The sequence below is a fragment of the Nyctibius grandis genome, chromosome 5, assembly GCF_013368605.1.
Source record: "Nyctibius grandis isolate bNycGra1 chromosome 5, bNycGra1.pri, whole genome shotgun sequence".
Lineage (NCBI taxonomy): Eukaryota > Metazoa > Chordata > Aves > Nyctibiiformes > Nyctibiidae > Nyctibius > Nyctibius grandis.
In genome coordinates, this window is record NC_090662.1 from 54,678,009 (window position 1) to 54,699,925 (window position 21,917).

A 21,917-nucleotide genomic window follows, 5' to 3' on the forward strand; every position below is an offset into this window, starting at 1 on the left:
AAGGAGATTTAGAGCTCATTTTGGAGCTGAATGGCAGAAGTATGCTTTTGTACATCCCATCAGCCTGCCAAGCACGGTCGCTACCAGTGGCCGGTGGCAGCAGGGCTTGGGTGTGCTGGTGCCAGACGCCACACACTGGCAAACACGTCATGGCTGAAGCCCCATGCCACCACGCTGCCATCCTGCAAATGCTCCCTCACAAGCATCTTCTGCCAGAAAGATGTCAAAAAATGAGAAGGTTAACCGGCAGAGGTGATCAGAGGGCAAGGCTGGTGAGCGGTACACCCCTTGTGCGGAAGTGTTGAGTCTGATGAGGGATATAAATAAATGGTAACACATTTCAAAAGGGTTTTTTTTTTTTTCCTCTCTTTCAGGAACATACAGAGATTCTTCTGCTTTCTGAAAATAAAAATATCAAGCAGATATGAACAGAAACCCAAGCAAACCCAACTATCTGGTCCTGCACCTCTCCCCAAGGATCGTTATTTACCCAAATTTAAATCAATGTCATTCTGATCACATTTACTCGTTAGCGGCTTTGCGAACACAAGATGCTTTCAGATATGGAAAGAAAATTCCTTGGGAAACATCCAAACTGGAGACATTGATTTCCTTTTAGTGGAGATGATGGAAAATGCCAGGCTGAGAATTTTCAGTAAAAACTAGCATTTTGGGTTTCTCGCTGTTGTATAAATTGCATCTCAGAGAATTCTTTGTTTTGTCCTGATTCACACAAGAGCAGCCAAGGAAATACATAAATGGGAACAATTTACGCTAGATGCAGCTGCAGACTTTCCTCTCATCATTTTCAGTTTTTCTTGTTTATCTATCCCCATTTAATGCACATGACTGATGCTTGTAGTTCTAGCAAAGACAATCGCAGTGAGGAAATCAATAGCCCTGTGCGCCTTTGCGCTGAGAGTTAAATCTTGTCTGTGTGGAATTCAGGGGGAGTTATGCTGCTGATTTCAATGGAGCCAGTATTCCCGCTCAGGCCCTAAAACATTACAAACATTTCTTTTTATGGCTACTTGAAAACAGTGATGCTAAACATGAGTGTTATCTGTAATTCCCAGGGGCTGCGGGCTCTCAGCTGCTGCCCCTGGCTGCCCTGTATCGCTTGGGCTGTGCCCGGCAGCCCCAGCCCCGGCTTCAGAGCCGTGCTGCAGCCTGCAGCAGTGCAACATAATGGGGTGAGCCTGGTCTCAGTGCTGCCAAGACAGTAAACACCCTCATCCCTCTGTCCCAGACGCTAGCAGCTCTGCTTTACTAAAATACAAACCAGTCATTATAGCATGTAGGATGCCATACAAATAGCAATTCTCTGCTCTGACTCGGCAGATTGAGCTGGAGCCCCCAGAGGCTGCAAAAGAAGGTCAAGGACACAGTTCCCAGCAGGATTTCCCTGTTCAGTCCTTAACCTCGTTGACTTATCCCGGCCAGTCTCAGGAGTCAGTACATCCCTCATACAACTGTTATGGGTCTGCACCCCTGAGCTGCCCAGCACCCCAGCCCCACGTACACACTCACGCGGGTGCCAGCTTTCCTGCTTTTAACTCTCCTTGGACTTTTCCGTGCAATTCTCCCACCGACAGCGCAGGCCCAGGGCTGCAGCCTGCTGTCTATGAATGAACCATGGTTTGCACAGCAAACCTGACCGGGTTTTCATACCTATGGTTCTGCTGGCAGCCCCCGGCCGCCACAGTCAGAGGCCTCCTCAACCAAAATATTGTTTAGTATTAACAGTGCAGGGGAAGCACATAGGCAGGGTTTGCGAAGAACGTGTTGCTGACATGCATGTGCATCTGACGATGGGGTTTTGCAAGCTCCTCATCTCCCTGGTGTCACTGGGCAGGACTTCGGTCCCAGGGCAGACGGCTCCTCTGATTGCCTCTGTTGGGCCAGCACTCCCCAGCCACTCTGGGACGCTCGTGGTGATGTGCCCAATCCACAGCCATCATTTCCTCTTCCCGACAGCTTCCTAAAGCCCTCTGGGTTTATCCTGCTAAATTCACACCAAAAACGTGTGTCAGGCTCAACCCACAGGGAAAGAAACTCTCCCCAGGTGTTCTGCCACCGCAGTCATGGTCTTGGCTGACACGGGCACATGTCATGTCAGCTTTTTATCTGTTGGGGCAGCAGCCCCTTTGCCAAATGAAACAAGGGGATGGCAGTTCCCTCCCGCCCCCCCAGAGAAGTCGCTGTCTGCAGAGCCATCAAGTCCATTACTCTTCCTATCCCAAAAGTGCTGGAAGAAGCTGTGCCTAAGGGTACTGCCAAGTAGCTGCATTGTGATTACACAAGGGAAATAAATAGCTCGATGAGGTATGGGAGAACATCCTTTTTGGTAGATGATGCCGTTCCTGTTTTCACAGAGCAAGGCCTCTGCCAGGAGAAAGCTCCACCACACGCAGGGTAATGCAGCCCCTTGGTGGTGGAGCAATGGCAGCAGAATCTGGCCATCTGCATGCAGCAAGCCTCCCCAGAGAGCACCCCATGGTGACCAGACCTCTGGCTTTCCCACTCAAGTCTGTCTCTGTGTACATGTCTTACCAACAACATGTCAAAGTCCAACATTACAACGTTAGATAGATGATGTGACTTCTGCTGGGAGTCAGCACCATGTACAATAAATAGCAAAGGGTGGGAGGCCTGGATCTTTACATCAGCAGCTTTTTAGTGCATGCAGTAATTCAAATTTTCTATTTTGTAGAACAAGTAGGAAGTCATAAATTGAAAACCCCCAGCGCTCCTATGCTAGCCATGCCATAATATATCCTATCAGAAAGATATTTTCATTGCCAGTGTTGCTAGCTCACAATAAATCTTATGATATTTGGGATTCTTCTCAAACACAATCCCAGGAACTGAATCTTTATCTCAGCTTCTATTTCAAACTATCTAGCAGTATCTCATATCTGAGAAGCAAATGTCACAAACCAGGAGGCAAATTAAAAGAACCTCTGTCTTTAAAACAAAATATCTAGTATATGGGGTAATGTTCCTTCCATGTCACATGGAATTATGCTGTTGGATCCCATGTCCTATAAATGCAGCCTTCGCATGAAGCAACATCAACAGAGGAGTGATTTAAAACTTGCATGAGGATTTTTTGGTGGAGAAGAATTCTCTCTACACAGCCAAATACTGCTATGCTTTGAGAGGGTAGGGTTCACCTGATCCTCCTGGTGGGATGCTTGGAGGTGGCAGGAGGAAGCCCACTCCCAGGGGAGCAGAGAAGCTGCCCCACAGTGCCTTGCACATGTCATGGAATAAAAATATCCTGCTCTTCAGCCAGACCGCTCCAGCTGTCTGTGGTTTGGGCACATCATTACATAGACATTCTCTAATAAATTTCCACAGCGTTTCAATATTCTCATGGGCTGTCATGAGCAACCCTTGCTCTGTTGATTACTTCACTTTATTTTGTCTTAGTGGTGCAAGAAGCCTTAGCTACTTGCCATTCCACAGATGCAATAATGTAGCCCTGTATATAAATAAAACGGCGGCCATGAACATGGTGCACTCAAGTAACCACTTGCACCACAATGACCTTGATTTATAAATACATAAAAGTCCCTTTGCAAGAAGTACCCTAGTATGTTTACACTCGAGAGGCAATGAAAGGACATCTTTATACATATCCACAGTGGGAAGGAAAATGCTAATGAAAGATGCTGAGAGCAACAAAATAGGCTCTGAAGTCAAAGCTGCCTGAGGAAGTCAACAAAACCAATGAAAGATTTGCCACCAGCAAAGCCTTCTCGATGAGTCACGGGTGCATCTCAGACCACTGGAGCTTCCACCCGCCACAGCTGTGGGGGCCTGGACCTTTGTTAAGATACAAGTGCCCACAGCGATAAAATGGGGCCCTTTGGGTTGCAAATGCCCAGGACACTAAAGAGGCACACATGATCTACAAGAACCTTCTTCCTCACAGACCTTCAGAAATAGGCACAGCCACAAAGGCTGTGGGCAGGGACCCGCAGCCCCCATGCACGCACCCCTTCCCTGGATCCCTGCGTCCAGCTAGCACTGCCAGGCTCCATCTTCCAACCAGGAGCCCAGCCTTGGCCAGAGTTTCTCCCCCAGAGCCTGGAAGGCATCAGGAGATGGTTCACAAAATGTCACCACCAGTAAATTACAGACAGAGAGAATAAATGGATGGGAGACTCAAGAAGTGTATACACATGGGAATGAGCCAACAAATGGGAATACAGAAGAAATAAAAGCAATAAACAAATATTAAAAACATAATTGCATTTTTATTTGGTTGTAAATGAAAACCAAGGTGGTAACACTGCATGAAGTGGGCTGTGGTTTCTCTCCAACAAGATCTCCAGCTAAAAGAGATTGATGGACTCTACCCCGTCTCTCATCTAACCTGAATGCATGAAAATGCATCTATAAGCACTCTCTAATAATGACCTGTCCATATTAGTGATTCACCTATTCGGCTTATGGGTGTTTGATAAATTCAGTACTGTTTTATTTGATTTTTGCTCGTGGTTTTATTCCTTTCAATGTATTTTACAGGAACACAGGAAAAAAAAAATTAATGTAAGGTTTGCTATCTTTTTCAAATAGAGACAGCAAAACCAATGAGGGACATGCAAAACCTTACAAAAGTACATGTGTTGTCTAGGTAAGTGTTTGATAGAAAAGTTATGGTTTGCATTAGGAGACTGGAGTGTCTCTTGGTATGCAGGCATTAAATAAAAGTGGCTAATTGGCCTGTATCATGGGGCCCTGTTGAATCTCCACATCCCTGGAAGCTATCTGGTTTACTTAGTACCTGGACAATGCTCTGAAAATGTAGGCAGTAAAGGCAGCAGTGGAGCTCTGCCAGCACGTCTGGGACTGCATCCTTTTGCCTCCTGAAAAATTATTCTCGAGCCCAGCACATGGCCGAGGTTAGGTACTGCCTGCCAGGCGCTGGGGCTAAGGCGAAGGGGAGCCCTTGTCCCCCACCTCCCAGCCCCGGGATTTCCAGCTGCATGCCCAGCATCACCTCACATCTGCTGGTGCCCACAGTTCACAGCTGTTGCTTGCAGCCACACGCAACTGCAGCTCAAGCTGAGATGCTCCACGCTATACCCACTGCCCATTACGCCTCTGCCACCCCCAGCCACTGCGGGCCTGTGCCCCGTCCCCCCACACCTCCCCCACAGCCGGCCCAACCCATCAAACAGCCCAGGCCCTCTCCCATAGGGACTACCCAAAAGTGGCAACTGTTTTCAGCCTTGGCTGGTCTTGTTTGGAGAAGCTTAGCTGGGAAATGTTATTGGGCCAATTAAGCTTTCCTTCTCAATAGATGTAAAAGTTAAAAGCAATAATTTCTCTTGGTAAGCATTACAGAAAGGTCACAAGGGGCAATAAGGCTGATTTGTAGAAATGAGTAGTTTAAAAAATAACAACAATGATGCAACATGTGTGTGCTCACTGGGGTCTTCTATAACATCAACCTGCCACAGTGTCTGACTTCAACTTCCACCCAAGAAACTGCATCATCACCACAAAAGCCTGATTAGACTTTTATTTTTTTCACGTGTGGAGGGAGTTGGATGTAAATTTAGCTGCGGAAATCCAGCACCAGCCAGATGCTCCTGTTTCAAAGAGAGTGTTTCCACACCTCCTTCACTCACCCCTGCTTGGTCACCTCTTGGTGGTGCAGAGGAGCCTTGGGGCTGAGATTGCTCCGTGCTCACCCCCCTGCACCTTTCCAGGAAAGATTAATTAAGCCTAATTAAGCCTAACACCCAATGACACATGCAAGAAAGACTGAGGTGAGACTGTACACATGAGGATGGCTTGACTTTCAAGGTTTGTTATGACAAGCGGCGAGACTCATGCCGCACCGATAAATCCTATTGGGTACCTACAGGGAGCAGTGACAGTCCTACCTGCCCTGTTGCCTTTGGGAACCCCTATTTACAGCAGGAAGCCTCAGACTCCGGAGCTGCCTGGTTTAACGGGGGTCCCTCAGTCCTGCCAGTGCAGGGGCAACTCAGGCGCTCGTCTGTCAGATGCATGGTCTAACCACCAGACCTAGTGCCTACCACAACCAACATATTCCCTGCCCACATACGTCCTCTGAGAGACACAGGTACTCTGCAGATGATAGGTTTTTCTCGTCTCACGGTTACAGTACTGAGGGCTCAACCCAATGCCAGCATTTACCCTCCCAGTCAGTATTTTAGTTTCCAGGGATTTTCTGCATCAGTGTGGTCAACTTCTGCCAGGCTCTCTCCTTGGCTTTTCCCAGAAGGGAGAGCTGTGTCTGCAGAGGAGTGTTTCTCTTGCAAAGCCTTACCACATCTTTCAGGTTAGTTCCGTACTGAAATAGCCCTTATGTCATTGCACTGCATGTGTATCTATGTGTCTGTCCATCAGTCCATCCTAAAAACTTTTGAAATCACTGGCTAACTTCAACAACATTTGGGAGATATATCTTAAAGGCGTTAAGCTCCTAAAAGTTTTATGAAAAAAATCTGGTCCCTTCACAAGATCAAGCCAGGTGGACTCCTGCCCCTGTGAAGAAGGTTGCTAGAGCCACTGTGCTCGTACCCTCTATTGACAAAACAGACTTCTTTGATGTATTACCACACCAAGTCAAAGAGCTTTTAATAGAGAAATCCATATGCATCTCTGTGCTATGTTCATTGCAATGACTCTAGGCTAAAAAAAAGACTTGGGCAGATGCTGTAAATAATTCACATGGTATGAGAAGTTCATCAGCCTAAACTGGGCAGGTATCGCCCACCAGCTCCTCTAATGTACTTTGTTTTCCTGCCTGTCAGATCAAATGGACTGCAGGGAAGAAGAGCCTCTCTTTTTCTCATGGAGAGGTCTGACCGTCCCACATTCGTGGTGTGCACTTCAGCATCACCCAGGTGAGATGAAACAGCAAGAGAAATTGGGAAACCTGCCTTGCCACTGCAGAGAGGTGGCCATCAGAGATACTAAGATCACAGTGACCAGAGGAGCCTGTCTTTTGAACCACAGCATGAAGCACTCTCTCCACATCCCCAAGCAATGGTGACAGAAGCCCACTGTGAACCACCGACAGCAGCCTCTGAGCTCCTCAAGACGCTGGAGGAATGGCACTCCTGCAGCTGTTACGGCTGCTTCATATACTTTGACAAAGGACAACATTTGGCCCATGCCTACAGCCCCTCTGCAATCTTTTACAGTGCATAAAACAAGACAAATAATCCCTTGTCTCACTATCCGAAAGTCAGGCAATCTTACAAAGATTTCAGGAGGAAAATCCAACTATTTCAAATAACCAGCCTTTGCAGAAGCCTTGGCAAGTTAATTTACACCAAGGCAACTTTTATCTTTTGGGAAACCCAAGGCATTCTTATGCCATTCTCAAAAGCAAGAAGCTGTATGGGATGAGCTCCTACTCATGTGCAGCAGCCCACTGGTGGGGGGCGGGAAAAGGGACAAGGAGAGCTAGGCAAGAGCCTCGGGATTTCTCCAGGATCCTCGACATCTCTGGCAATAATCAATCGGACGAGAGCCATCTTCTCATCTTCCCTTCAACATCCCACCGCACAATTTCAGTAGATGAAAATGAAACACTGCTAGGTCATGCCTGTCTTCATGCAGACGGTGATCACAGAAGTAATATTCTTACCAGAAAAATCTCTCTCCAGATCAAAACAGCTAAAACCATTTAGATTTCTTCACTTTCAGTTAACAGTGCTTCTCCAAGAATTGATAGTTTATTCCACAATGGCTTTACTTTGCCTAATCACTACTTTCACTCATCAAACAGATAGAAACAGTTTCTTGGCTCACAAAACCCTCCAGATGCATTATATCATTGGCTATGCACTATCAAGGAAAAGAATTACTGCTTTTTTCACATCTTCAGAATCACTGTTTCCAAGGCTGCACTATCCCGCACAGGAAAATGAACCAGCACGTTTCAGCTAATGATACGAAGAAGTCCTTTGACCCATCAGCAAGAAAGATGGTATTTAAATACTCTTCCCTCCAGCAATTCCCCTACTTTTCCTATCCCCACAAAGATTTATGTTCTCAGCCTTGGCCTGCCAGCAGTACCTGTTGTGCGTATGGAAGACCAAGAAAACCTGGAGCTACCTCCAAAGAGCCAGACAGAGAACTGGACTTGCTTGTTCATAGGCAGGGCTGTAAGAAAAGATGGCTCACTCCCCAGAGCTGCAGAATAACTGCTTTAACAGCTTCTAAGCACAATGCACCACTGCAAAAGCCTGCAAGGCAGCAGGTTAGCGTTTCAGTAACTGCAACAGTACTAAGGATCAAGGGGATTTCTTTCAGTCTTAGAGTAACCCGACTTCATGAATATTTTTCAATTGCTCTTGTCTATAATGGAAAGCCTTTGTGTCTATAGAACCGGCTGCTTAAACCATCGAGTTACCATGAGATACACTTAATTTTTAGGAAAAAGAGTACCTGTCTGAACTATATCCAAATACACACCATCAAAAAGGTCATGAGAAACAGCATCCCCCTTTCAACCCATGGCTATAGATTTTGACCACAGCAATGAGAGATGCTGCAGAGAGACTGGTGATAGAGAGCCATGGCATACGTGTCTAATAAGTTTGGTTTTGGACATTAACTTCTTTTCTTCCCGGAAACGCTACCCAGGGAGAATTTGAGGACTTCACCATTTGTGTAGGATTTTGAACATTTGTAAACTGGATATCTCACGCCGACATCCATTGTGCATGGCGATTAATCTCAGATTAAGTCCCCATGAGCTTTTGATCCAAAACTCCTGAGATGTGTCAATTCACTGCTTTAGGTTACACACTTCCTCTGTAACTGGTTGTATCCAGGAATCCCAAAAAGAAACATGGCAGCCCTACCTTCCAGCCAGTGAACTAGGAGCTGAATCAGTGAGCTAGTCCTCTGTCATGCCAAAAATGAACTGTGAAATGAAGCAGTGGGGTGCAGTGCCTGACGAGAGGCTCTGGCTGCACTGCTAAAATCCTGTGGCACTTTTCTCAAGGGAAGCAATAGTCCCGCTAACAAGGCCAGATGCCAAGTTAGAGAATTAAATTCTGCCTACCCAAATTCCTCTTGTTTCATGTGGGTACAGTGCTCTTCACTTTCTACATAAGAAGTTTGGACAGGGTCTCCTGGAGCCCTGGGACCCATTCCCTCCTGCTGTTGGCAGCCTACAATATACTCCCTTTCACAGACTGGTCAATCTCTCTCTGAGGAATAATTTATTTTAGCCATAATTGGAGGCTGATCCAGAAGCCCTGATCCATAGTTGTTAGAAACTTGCTGTTCTAAATGGGGGACTGCCGATATGCACTGTTAAACACTGGCTATTCTCCATCCCAGAGGCGGCTGCATTTCAAGAGCTGGCCAAGTGGAGGGCCAGCCTCCAAGTGCGAAAAGCACTGGAAAAGCCAGGGAGAAAAGGAGGCGATGAGACCTTCCGGTGGGCTACCTGCAATGGGGGGAATCATGTGGAGCACCACCAGGTGGGTTGGAGAAGAGTCTTGCTCCTCGCATGCCCTGGTCCTCCAGAGATGCTGAGCACCCGAGAGGCCTGGCAAAGGGACACGTCACTCCTCTGGGACCGCCCGTGGGAGAGGGGGAGGGATTTGTTGCAACCTGGCCCAGAGATCTAGCAGTATCATCCCTGGTACTCCACATATGGAAAAGTTACAAAGCAGGTGCCAGTGCCCAGAAAATAGCAGTTGTGTTGCTCAGCCCTGATGGTGACCAAACTCTAGAGGGAAAGTATCTTCATGCTAAAATTCCCCGTAGACCAAAGGTTCATCTCTACATGTGCCCAGAACTGCCTTCGTCTCATGTCCTCCCAGGTACAGATTAAAAACTAAGCCCAGGTTTCCCCTTTTTTCCAGAATCCCTGTTTTGCTGCTCCATTATTTCAAGGGAGAATCTCCCCTCCACCCCACTACGTTAAAGCCAGTGTGAAGCCTGCACAGGGCTTGGAAAGACAGGCTTTGATGCTGGGGGGGACAGTTAGGTGCCGGGGGGCTAATCTGAGAGATGTGGGCCAGGCGGCTGGTAGGAGGACATCCCACTCGGCTCTCACAAACCCTCCCCAGCCACCCTGTGCTGAATGGTCAGATGCTGCAGTCCCGTGATTTCTAAGTTCCCACATCATTTCATTGACTCTGGCCTGACTTTGTTTACTTCATCTCATTAACTATTCCCCTAGAAATCATTATTCTTGTGCTTATGAAATAATGGTCCCCCTGTCTTGCTAAATTCACTGATATAATGCAAAGAGTCGGGCTGGGTCTGGCCATCACCCCCATCACCCCTGGCCCCTAACAGAATAGACTCTCCTTTGCACGTGGCATTTCTGTACAGACCCCGACAATTCGCATTTTCCCAAAGACAGAATGATCAGGAAGGTGCTGTTAAAGAGGTTTTTTTCCTACAAAATGCACTTCTACAAAGTGTAGACAGGACTTGAAAACACACTTCCCTAGCCCTGTCCTCACGTGTCCTGAGCACTGATGAACACCAGCCAGGATCCCTCTTGCCTTCTCATCAGTTTGGGCCTTTGTTTTCTCTCTGTGCAGACACCAGTGGCACAGGAAGATTAAAAAAGCTGTTTGCAGCCTTCTAATGGTCTGACATCCCAGGCTATTCTGAGTTTATTCTTGCATATTTGCCCAGGTTCTCTGTGGAGTTCCAAGTCCGGCAAGTGACTGAACTCAAATCTCCCGTGACCCACAAGATCCTTGGAGGATCTCAGAGCAATGGAGATGTAGCTTCAGTTAAGGACATCAATAATAAGCTCAATACCAAGCCTACTCAGGCCTACAAGACAGGCAAAAACTGGGCAAAAGCTTCTAGGCTGCAACAGAGTGTTTCTACAACCCAAAATTAGGGCTCCAAAACAAAAATCACTGAGCATCTTTAACTCCTGTTTGTGCCAGCGAGTGTAACAATTCCTCACTGTCTATCAGGGTCAAACTTGTGAGTAGCAGGACACAATTTACTTCTCCTCTACACAGCTAACTTCAGGTAGAACCAGTAGGACTGGTGTCCAGATCCATAAGGAACAGAGGCAGGCTGCATGCAGTAACAGTGCAAGGCAAAACATTTGAAGGTTTTTCTGCTACAGAGGCACATGAGATCAATAAACTGCTCTAAGACACACCCCACAGTAAAACAGTGGTATGTGATGTTTCAAAAGTTAAAAGCACGTTAGAATTTGTTGCTGGAATATAGTCAAGCTGCAAATACGCCTCTCCTATTAATAGCAAACAGCAATAGCTGAGGTCTCCAAGTGATTCATTAGCAGTATTCTGAATAGACGAACACTCAAATAAGTTACTAATTCACTAAAATCTTGTCAAGGAGACTCTGCTTCAGTAAGTCCTTTTATCCTGGAGCTTGTCTAAATGGGGACACTCAGGTGAGCTAATCTGAATTGACCACAGATGGGAACTTAAAGTGAATGAGATAATTGCATTGCAGAGTGGACAGTCACTCTCGTTCACAGTTAAAGAATTAACATCTGCTAAGGGGCCCTTGTTGATGAGCCCTTAACAGCGACCAGGTTAGGCTGTAAAGGAAGAAATATAAATACGATCTGAACTACGGGAGGGAAGATAGCCTTTTATGCATACTAATAAAATGGGCATTCCTGTTTGAGCATGACACTGAAAGAGTTTATTTCTGCATCTTGTTTACTTAGATCAGATTATGTTTGGCTGGTGAATCCAGTTCTGATTTCCCTTGCAATAACGTGGCTGAAGGGTTACACCCTGGAAAACAGTGGAAATACTCTGGATTTGTAGCACATTCGTATGATCCAGGCTAAAACTTGGCCATAGCCTTTCTCTCAAAACACTGATAATATAAGGCCAGCATTTAGAGGTTTCTGCCTATGCTAAAGAACCACTGCTGTGAAACAATTAATTCACTAAATTAAGCACGAGGAAAGCCTTTAGTGACCCCTCTGCGTGCAGCAGATCCAAAATTATTCCCTGACAGGGAAGGAGTTTCTCCTGCCCTTCATGGTGTTGCAAGCCCAACCCCTCACATTGGCAGATGCTTGAAGCTTGCTGGAAACCCCAGCTGGTTGTACTGAGGTTTCCTCCTCCTTCCCTCTTCTCCTTCACTCATACTGGATGGGCCCCATGATGAGGGACAGCCCGGCCCTAGGTGTGAGCTCCCAAAAGCAGTGCCAGCCTGTGGGTTGGTTTCTGAACTGGATCCACTGAGTGCCCGAGGATGCCAGGGCAGGAGGTGGGTGCCCACCATCTGCCTCCATTCCACTGTTCCCTACTGAGGAGGGGCTCAGATGTTCTGTTTGGCTCCTGGACCCTTGCAGAGAAGTCATTGCTTTCCTGGCTGCTGAAAGGGTGGTTCTTCTTCACATGAGGCCAGACTACAGCCAGGATGCTCCAGTGCAGGGCTCAGTTCGGCAAAGTCCCTGAGCACAAGCTGACCTGTGAACTCATGCTTACTTCCACCGAGAAAGCCTTTAAGACCAAACCCAGGTTATCAGTGCAGTGTTCCTGACATCACCACTGTGCCACGCAGCCTTCAACCTCTTTCCTCTACAGTTCTGTCCATATTTGCCCTTTCCTTCCTAATTCCACCATTGGGCTGTTGATCCTCCAGCTCATGCCTGCTTCAGGGTGGAGGACTCAGATGCATCCAAAGCAGAGGATAACCATGCCTGGTGGATTTGCAGCATCAGGGACAGGTACCAAAGAAGAGCAGAGAGCTGCCAAGTCCCTGCTGAGGTGACTCTGCCTATCAATAGACCTGCCATGTCACACATGGCATGTGACATTACCTCTTCTGGCTCCCACGGATGTGGTGGCACCCAGCTTGGGCGACTGCAGTACGGTGCCACCCTCCAAGCACAGACTGCTCTCCCAATGCTCTCCACTACCCCAGTCCCACCACTGCAAAGGGAAACCTAGAACTGTTCTACTACAGAAGAAAGATGAAAGGCATCTCCCAGAGCCATTTCAGCATCTCTCATTTCTCCACCAGCTCTGAGCTCTGGATCTTTGAAATGATCCCAGAGGCTTGGCAGCTTGCTTTCTGCACTGTCATAAATCTCCTCAAGATCAACATCATGGCAAGTTGTGATTAGGGAGGATTTTTGTCATAAGAGTTGAACTAGGCATCTAAGGAATGACTCATGATGATGAGGGCAGAAGAAATGCAAAAAGCCTGATCTTTCTTTTCAATAAAAAATGAAGCAGATACAGCTTTGCTCCAAATTAACACAGCTGATTTATTAAAAAGACCCTGAGTACTATGAACTTCTGCATGCTGCTGCCTTGAAACGGGGCTCGAAGGCACTGTAATGATTGGCAGAAATGCAGGCGGATCAGCACCTCCTGCTCTTTGCAGAGGGTTAAAGCCAGAAACCACCAGCCCAAACAGCCACTGGTCTGTGCCGAGCTCCAGTGCCATTTGGGGTGAGCTGCCATCTCCAGAGGCCTCCCCTGAGCTTTGCAAATTGCTCATCCAGGGGGACACGCAGCAATGACAGAGCTGCCAGCAGCGTGCACAGACCCCACCATCCTGCAAAACCCTGCAAGCCCTGCCCGTGTGCCGGGAAACACACATGTGGTGTTGAAATGTTTGAGGTGGGAGAAAGTGGTACACAGATGGTGTGATACGCAGTTTGGATCACAGGTTACAGCTGTTACATCGCAGTTAAAAAAAAACCTCTAAAATTTAACAAAGAAATCCAGTAGCACTTGCAGAATTTATGCTTGTGCTTTAAAGAAAACTGTGGCAACTGAGCTGCAATTAAATAATACCCTTCAGACTTGGCCATTTCAGATGACTGCATGTTTTAAATCACTGTTTCAAGTGAAATTACTGTTTCCATAAGTCTGAAATTAGGTGCTACCAGAAGTGGAAGTAAAGCACAACATAACTCCAAACAGAACACAAAACTCTGATGTTTCTTTAGGTGAGATACATGTTGCTATTGGCAGTTACAAGTAATTGCTGGAATGTAGCACACTAATAAATTAAATGTGATATTTGCTAAGCATGCAGGCTTGCCATCTGGTCACCAGAAAGCTCCTGTTTGTTATTACTTTGCACGTTAAAAGTGGCGTTTAAGTGCAGGGAACTGAAGCGTGCCATATAAATAAAATCTTACAAGCTCCAGCCCCTTGGACTCAACTTTTGTTTAAAACCTCGAATAATTAAATGATCTTGACTTTTATAGCTTCTTTGCAATAACACAGACTAAAGCGATGCTAAAAGAAGTGATCCCCCAGGAGCAAGCTCGGTAAATAGCCTCTTCTTGCAGCATGCTACCGCACATGCATCAAACACCACCAAATTCCTTTCCTTCTTGAGACAGGCATTGGCTTCTACACAGAAGACCTTGATCCTACTGTCCCCACACATTGCACTGACCTATAGAGGAGCTGGCCCGAGGTCGGGATTTGCACAGGTCCTCGCCAGGCACAGCCCCTGTCCTGGTGTGCAGGTACATCAATGGGGTGACTGCTGTGAAAACCACACTGGGGTGCTAGCTACACAGGACCCAGCACAAATAGGGCAAATACTGCCCCAAATGACACCCTGGGTTTCTCCACCTGAGAACGATCCCTGAGGAAGCTGAAAAAGGAGCATACAAGTCAGAGTACCCCAGACATGTCCTGCTGGCTGGCCCGAGAGCTACAGACTTCAGTCCCTGCCCTGTATCACAGGCTGAGCATAGACTTATGATTCTGGTGGTGGGACACAGAGGCTGGCAGAAGTGCTGAGGGCCTGGAAAGTTCCCAGCGGGGTACATCCATCATTTCTTTTGTAGGTCCCACTTTGTAGTTAGACCTGATTCAGAACCACAGAATGGTTTGGGTTGGAAGGGACCTTCAAAGATCATCTAGTCCAACCTCCCTGCCATGGGCAGGGCCATTTCCCACTACATCAGGTTGCTCAAAGCCCCATCCAACCTGACCTTGAACACTTCCAGGGACGGGGCATCCACAGGTTTGCTAGGCAAGCTGTTCCGCTGTCTCACCACCTGTACCATAAAAAATGCCTTCCTTATACCCAGTCTAAATCAATTTCAGTTTAAAACCATTGCCCCTTGTCCTGTCAGAACAGGCCCTGGTGAAAAGTCTTTCTCCATCTTCCTTATAAGCCCTGTTATATATTTCACTGTGAAAGGAAGTTCAGGCAGCTTTTTGGGTGCACAAGCAAAGGGAGGCAGGAGAAAAGAGGAAGATAGCAGTTTCTCTTGCCAGCCGTCTGATTTAAACCCTTTGCTGGGCTAACGAAATACCCATCCCGGGTCTGTCTGGCAGGTCTGGAGATCCTTGTTTCTGAGATGACTAGAGCATGGAGAAGCTTCTCCTAGAGCAGGACATTGGCTGCCTCCCGAGACGTGGCTAAGAGATGCACTTTGGTGAACAAACAGCTCTTGATATTTCTGCAGAGAGTGGCTTCCTAGCCAGAGCATGGCTAGAGGTGACCCTGAATGACTGCAAAGGGGTCTGGACAGGTGATTTTTCTCAGACATGAATGCTGGTCTCCAAGAATCAGGCTTTCACCTCAAAACATGTTATCAGCAGAATCTAAAATGACATAATCTGATTCATTAATCAAATTTGCTCCTTTCTCTCTGTTAGGTGAGAGGGCAATTTTGATTAAGCTTTCAGACAAGCTCACTAAATTAGGCCACTAGAGGGAGCAGCCTTTAAAGTCCAGAGCTGGTCACCAGGGATGTGTCCCCACGAGTGGGGACCCCGGAGGGCAGCCCCATGGCCGTGGCTCCCAGGGGAGGCTCTCCAGCACCGCAGGACAGGCTGAGGCACCAAAGGGAAGAGAATTATTGGTAGCACCTCCAAATGCATGATTTATTATCTGCTGTTTCTGATATTGAAAATAATCTGATTTTTTCACATACATTTTTTCTCTTAGCAAATGTGATGTTTTTCTTCATTTTTTAAAGCTCCTTTCACATGAGAATAAGTTTGCACACACAAAAAGATGAGGTATAAGTTTCTTAATTACCTGGCTAATCTGGTTTATGGGAACTATACTTCAGTGTGGTCAGTAGCTATTTTGACTGGTTACGGGCTTACTTCTCAGTGAAGGCTGTCACTATCAAAAGGGAATCTGGTGACCATTAATTTCAATGTGGTTCCATTTTGGTCAAAGTTGGAGTGATTTGCATCACCCCAAAACCACACGACTGCAAGATCTGGAGAAGACCGTCAAGAGTGATGTTCCCTTTGGCTTTCCCGAGGAATCGGCAGCACCCGCCTCATTTGCAGTTGTGCGGGGGGTTTCATCGGGTGAGGTGAGAGGAGTTTTTGTAAAAGATGGGGATTACGAGCTCAGCAAAGCGAGGGGCAGGGTGGTGCCTACATCACCTAGGAATGAATTGCGTTAATTCACCTTGTGAAACAAAATTGATGATGAGGGATGCCGGTGCAGTAAAATAAGCATCGTAAACACCAGAGCAGAGATTGCAGAGGGAAAGGGGGCTGGAGCAAGGGCTTTCTCCTCCCAACCCAGGCAGACCTACCTCTCCTCCAGTGCAGGGGAAGGGACTCGAATATCTGGAAGTGCAAATGGCTCCTCTCTGCCTCACGTCATCCTCCAGCCCGAAGGTGGCCGAGCAGTTAGCAGCAAAGTATTTGTAAGGCTTCCACGTCTCGCCAAAGTCCTGGGAGCGCTCCAGCACCATGGCGGCTGGCCTCGGCGACTTGAAGACCAAAATCAAGTGAGTGAAGTAGAAGGTGGCTTCCAGGTCCAGGCGGATGGTCTCACGGGGGGCATCCTGGGCCGCCTGCCACCAGGTGCGGGGGTGGCGGAAGGGGGAGTCGGCCATGGCGGCGGGGGGGTGGGCCAGCCCCGCGTGGGCCCCGCTGCACCGGCCGCAGACCGGGCGCTTGCAGCGGCGCTGGGCGTCCTCGGCATAGGCGCAGAAGGGCTCGGCGGCATGGCGCCCGCAGGCCGTCTCCGTCCGCAGCGCCCGCCCCTGGGCCAGGTTGCCCATCCGGGGGTTGCAGGCCTTTTCGCAGGGGCTGCCCGCTCCCGCCGCACCGCCCAGACCTGCAAGGCAGAGAGCAGGGGGCTGAAGCCAGCTCCCGAGGTGGGCACAACCCACCCCGTCAGAAGCAGACGTGCCCCAACACACGCTTTTTGGGGATGCTGCCCCCGCTGAGCCCCGGAGGGGTCGAGGGAGAGCGCGGCACTGCTGCTCAGCTGTCCCCTCCATGGAGCTCAGTCTGTCTATAACAGCAAAACAAAACAAAAACCCCTCAGGGCTTCCCTGCACTTGGGAAAATCCCTACCCAGAGCTGCAGAGCAGAGCGGGCAGCACAGGAGGAGGGATGCCTCCACCTCGCCCTCCCACCCTCAGGGACCCAGAACAGGGCTGAGGCTTTGGGGGCAGTAACTGTGGCCATGCCACCCTCGCCCCAGGGCCTCCAAGGGGACCCAGGTGGTCCTGGGGAAGGGGCGAAAAGCACAAGAAAGACGGTCTGCCAGTGACGCTGGGGTGGCCAAGGTGGCATGCCGGCTGGAGGCCAGGAGATGGCCGTGGGGGACAGCATTGCTGCACCCCAGCTCACCATGTGGCAGATCGGGTGTCAGGGGTGTGAGAGCTGGTAGGAATATCTCCTCACTGATGACCTCAAATCTTCACCCCTTTTCCCACCCCTCCATCCTTACCCCAGATCTCCCCACAGTCCCAAACTGCTGCTGAAGTCAAGGTTGAATTGAAGCACCACTTAAGTTTGGGAAGGCTGTCACTGGTGTGTGTAAAGTGGGAAAAAAAAATAATCCTTGGTTGAAATGATGCTGGCAAGCTGCCTCGCAGCTGAGGCTCTGTGGTTTTTGTTCAAGTTTCTCTGGAAGCCTTGCGGATTTAAAAATCTACAGTTAAAGTGTCAAAGAAAAATAAAATCACCATGGGGTTTGGTGTAAAACCATCTGCAATGTAACCCTCCTGGTGCAGGAATGTTTGATTAGAGGCTCTCCACCTCTTTATTAACAAATATAACAGTAGGTCAAGGCTGTATTTGATGAACCGTAACTGCTTAATGTAACAAAAAAAGAAGCTCTAATGACTTGGATGTGGGCAGAAGAAACCATCTGAGGTGCATGTCATCTTTATCGCTGAGCCTGTCATACACAGTCAGCTTTTCACACCAATTATTATAGCTGCTTCTTGGCTTTTTTGTTATGTCCAAAGGTGGTTTCAGTTTAGCAACCAATAAATCCTTTATTTGGTGTTTATTCAGCTTTTGTCTGCAGTGTCATAGTTGCAATTAAGCTATATTACACACTAGCAGAAGCTAAGCCTTCAGAGCCTGGTGGCGTTCCCCACTCCTTCTGCTCCTCAAGAAACACCCTGGAAATAAAGCATTTCTACCACCAAAGGTCTATACAGGTTTTCTATACCGATTATTCAGAACAGATGTGGACTGCTGCTTGTTATACACCCATTACAAAGCACTTCTGAATCCAGTCTCTGGATTTCACCTGGTAAGCAGTCTTGGGAAATTTTTAGTGAACAAGAAATGCTCAGTCAAGTTAGCTTCCTACAGGGACCTGGTAAAACTGTGTCTGAGATGATCTATATTAACTGTGCAGAACACATTTACTCTAGAAAAGTAAACAAATATAACTGTTAAACTAATGTAATATCACTTACATCTCCTGAACATCCTTTTCAAAGTGTTGTATAAACATTAACTAACCTACGCAGCTCTCCTGAGGGGTAGGTAAGTAAGTGCTATTATCATATTATCAGTTAGGCTTGCCACAAGTTGGCCTAATTTATGTCTTTGGCTGCTTTCCTGGATTCTTTGGCTACGTGTAACACAGCGCAGTGAGCCGCTAAACAAATAGATGAACATTTACTGTGGTTCCCTCAGTTGCGGCATTGCAAAGCAGAGTTGGGAAGAGGTAAAAAGAGCAGGGCTCAGTCAGCACCCTGAGACAGGTGGAGATTATTGTTTGTGTTCATCAAGTCCTTTTGTTTTTTGTGCACCACTGATTACTGCTGCCGGGGAGGCAGTGGAGGAGGACCTGGTCAGTGGGAGGTTTCCCAGTGACTGGTTGACTGCGGTGGTGGCAGGGCTCAGCATATCTATTCCTGGGGTGGGGGTAAGGCTCTGCCTGAGCCTGGCCAGGAGAGGTTGGCTACCAAATTCCCATGTGAGACCCTGGGAGCTGAGAGTATTTGATTGCCCCGGCTCCTGGTATGTTCCAGCCCAGGTCATGCACGGTCACTGCCTGCAGTTGTCTTCGGGCCAGGCATGGAGGGTCCCTTCCTCACATGGGCCAGATTTGGGGCCAGGGACCTTGGCTTCAGGAGGATTTGAGAAATGCTGCTGGCACGCAGACCCCGCTTCCCGTCCCAGGGGCGGGAAGGGGGGAGAGGAAACCCCCTTTGAAAGGGTGTTTGTTTTCACTTGAATTGGAAAAAGTTGCATGGCGGATGCAGAGCACCGCATATTATGAAAAGTGACAGCTTTCTAGTGTAACGCTGGCTGCCACAGGAATTCAGTAAAAAGACAAATGAGAGCATAAAGATTGCCATGCCATCAGCCACAAGCTCACGACTGCTCTGCCACAGCCCTGGAAAAGGTGCTTCTCCTTACTTGCACATAATGAATCTGCCCAACTAAATACTCCCATTCTATATACTGTACACGCTGCTGGACTGGGAGCTTCAGTAATGAGTAAGAGCATGCAGCGAATACCATGACTCACCTGTAAAACATCCATGGAAAATCATATGCTTCCTGCTTAAGCATTTTAGCAACACATGCCTTGTGATGTTTCATTTATATCTTGTGCCTGATTAAATGTTTGTTTCCCATCTGGGTTTTTTCTTCTTTTTAAAGAAGAAAATTGGCACTCGGCTTGCGACCGGCCGAGGAAGCGTTATGCAAACTGTTTATGCCCAATTGTCCCTGCTGCAGGCAGATCTGAGCGCAAAGTGTTTATGCTGCGGGAAGGGGCTCTGAAAACCCTGCCTGCCCTGCCCGCCCTGCCCGCCGCCCTCCGCACCCCGACGGCTCGGGGCACCGCGGCCCAAAAGCGCTTGCGGAGCCCGCAGCGCTTTTCCTCTGCGTCCCGCCGCTGGCCCCCGCGCCTCCCCGCTCGGGGAGGCGGCAGCCCCGTCCCGCTCCCGTAGCATCCCCCGGCTCCGCCGCGCTCAGCCCCCGGCCCAGCTCCCCCGGCCCCGGCTCCCCCCCTCAGCGGGCAGCGCGGCGGGCCCGGACCCCTCTTTGTCTGCAGCGAGGGGCGCGGGGCTGGGAGCACAGCCCCGGTCCCTACCGGTGCTCCTGCCCTTCCACATACACACACGCATACCAACACACATCGCATGTGCGGGCATACACAGCACGTACGTACATACATGCGCATGTACATGCACACGTGCGTGCATACTGATACGTCCATACACAGACATACGCACACGCGTGTGACACTCTATGCAGGCGCGCGCCTACCATGTATACACGGACACGCGTTTATGTACACACGCGCGCCCGCACGTACGTACGGCCCCGCATCTCCCCCGCACGCCTGCGGAGGACGGAACACGCCGAGCGCCGGACGGTCGCGACCCACCTGCAGCGGCGGCGGCGGCGCCCAGCAGCAGCGCCAGCCACGTCCCGCGCCCCATGGCCCGGCGCCCCACGGCCCGGCGCCCCATGGCCGCCCGCCCTGCGCGCCCCGCCGCCCCGCGGCGCGACCGGCCCCGCGCGGCATCAGCGCCCCGCGCGGCACCGGCGGGCGGGCGCGCACCGCCCCGCCGCCCGCCGCGCACCGCGCCGCCCCGCCGCCCGCCGCGCAGCGCCCCGCCGCCGCCCGCCCCCGCGCCCCGCCCCGCCCCGCAGGCGCTCTGCCCTCCCCTCCCTCCCCGCCGGGGCGGCCCCGCCGCGGGGGGCGGGTGCCGGTGCGCGGCGAGGCGCGGTACTGCAGCGGGGGGCACCCCCCCCAACCACCGCAGCCCGAGCGGCTCCGCCGCGGCAGCCCGGGGCGGGCGGGCTGGTGCCCGGGAGAGAGACCCGCGCCGCGGGGTAGGGGCCTGCCCCGCACCAGCCCCCGGTAGGCGCCGGCTCCCGAACCCGGGCGCGCTGTCGGGGCAGAGAGGGTGGAAGCCAAGCTTTGAAACGCAGCCTTAAAACCTCCGGCCCGGCTCGGTTTTAAAAGAGCGACCTAACTCGCCGCGAACTAAACCCGGGTTGCTCAAAACTTTGAAGACTTTTATTGTTTCATTGGCTCTTTTCCGGTAACTGAAGGACCGAGCGATGGAGCCACGTAAACGTAAGAGGTTTTCCCTTCTTTCCCGGGATTTGGCAATCCGTGGCTCAGCTCACAGGTTTTAGAGCCAGAAAGTCCCATAAAGTCTGATCAATTCGATAGCACTGCTCATCACACCTCGACAGGAGCTTTGGGCTCTGAAATAGGAAAAGACACAGTTAGATCTATTTTTCGCCACCAGACCATTACCTTTTTAGGTCTGTTTCAGCAGTGGGACATCATTAGGAGGGCAAGGGTGGAGCGCTTCTGAGCAGTCACTTTTTTAACTTACCTGAATTTAACCTGGGAGGTGAGTGTGTTGCAAGGGTTACAAAATGTTTCATACTGCTTTCTCTGCACTTTGAACTGGGATAACTTAAGAACGGCTCTGTTTTAAAACCCAGCGTGATGGTATCTTCAGGCCACCATGCTGCCTTCTGCAACGCAATGCCACGCATGCAGGGCTGCTTGGGGTTATATGGTCACCAAAACGTTCTCTGAGAGGCATTTAGTCTATAATCTGCTGATAGCATTTGAACATCTGACTCACGGGGCAGTGTTATCTCTTTATCTAGACCTTAAAAGGTATAAGTAGGTTGATCTTTGTCATCTTTCTAATTTTTCAGTGCTGACTTACATACCACAGAGAAGCA

At 49.4% G+C, this 21,917-nt stretch overlaps 1 protein-coding gene across 1 annotated transcript in view; it reads right to left on the reverse strand.

Annotated features, from left to right (window-relative positions):
* NTN4 (netrin 4) overlaps positions 1 to 20,658 on the reverse strand; it is a 53,050-nt gene extending 32,392 nt beyond the window's left edge. Inside the window, exons 1-2 of the mRNA XM_068400838.1 lie at positions 20,590 to 20,658; positions 16,523 to 17,052 (exon numbers count right to left, since the gene is read on the reverse strand). Coding sequence (XP_068256939.1) covers positions 16,523 to 17,052; positions 20,590 to 20,644 — 585 coding nt within the window. The 5' untranslated portion in view covers positions 20,645 to 20,658. The remainder of the gene's footprint in view (positions 1 to 16,522; positions 17,053 to 20,589) is intronic.
* Between the last annotated feature and the right edge of the window lie 1,259 nt (positions 20,659 to 21,917).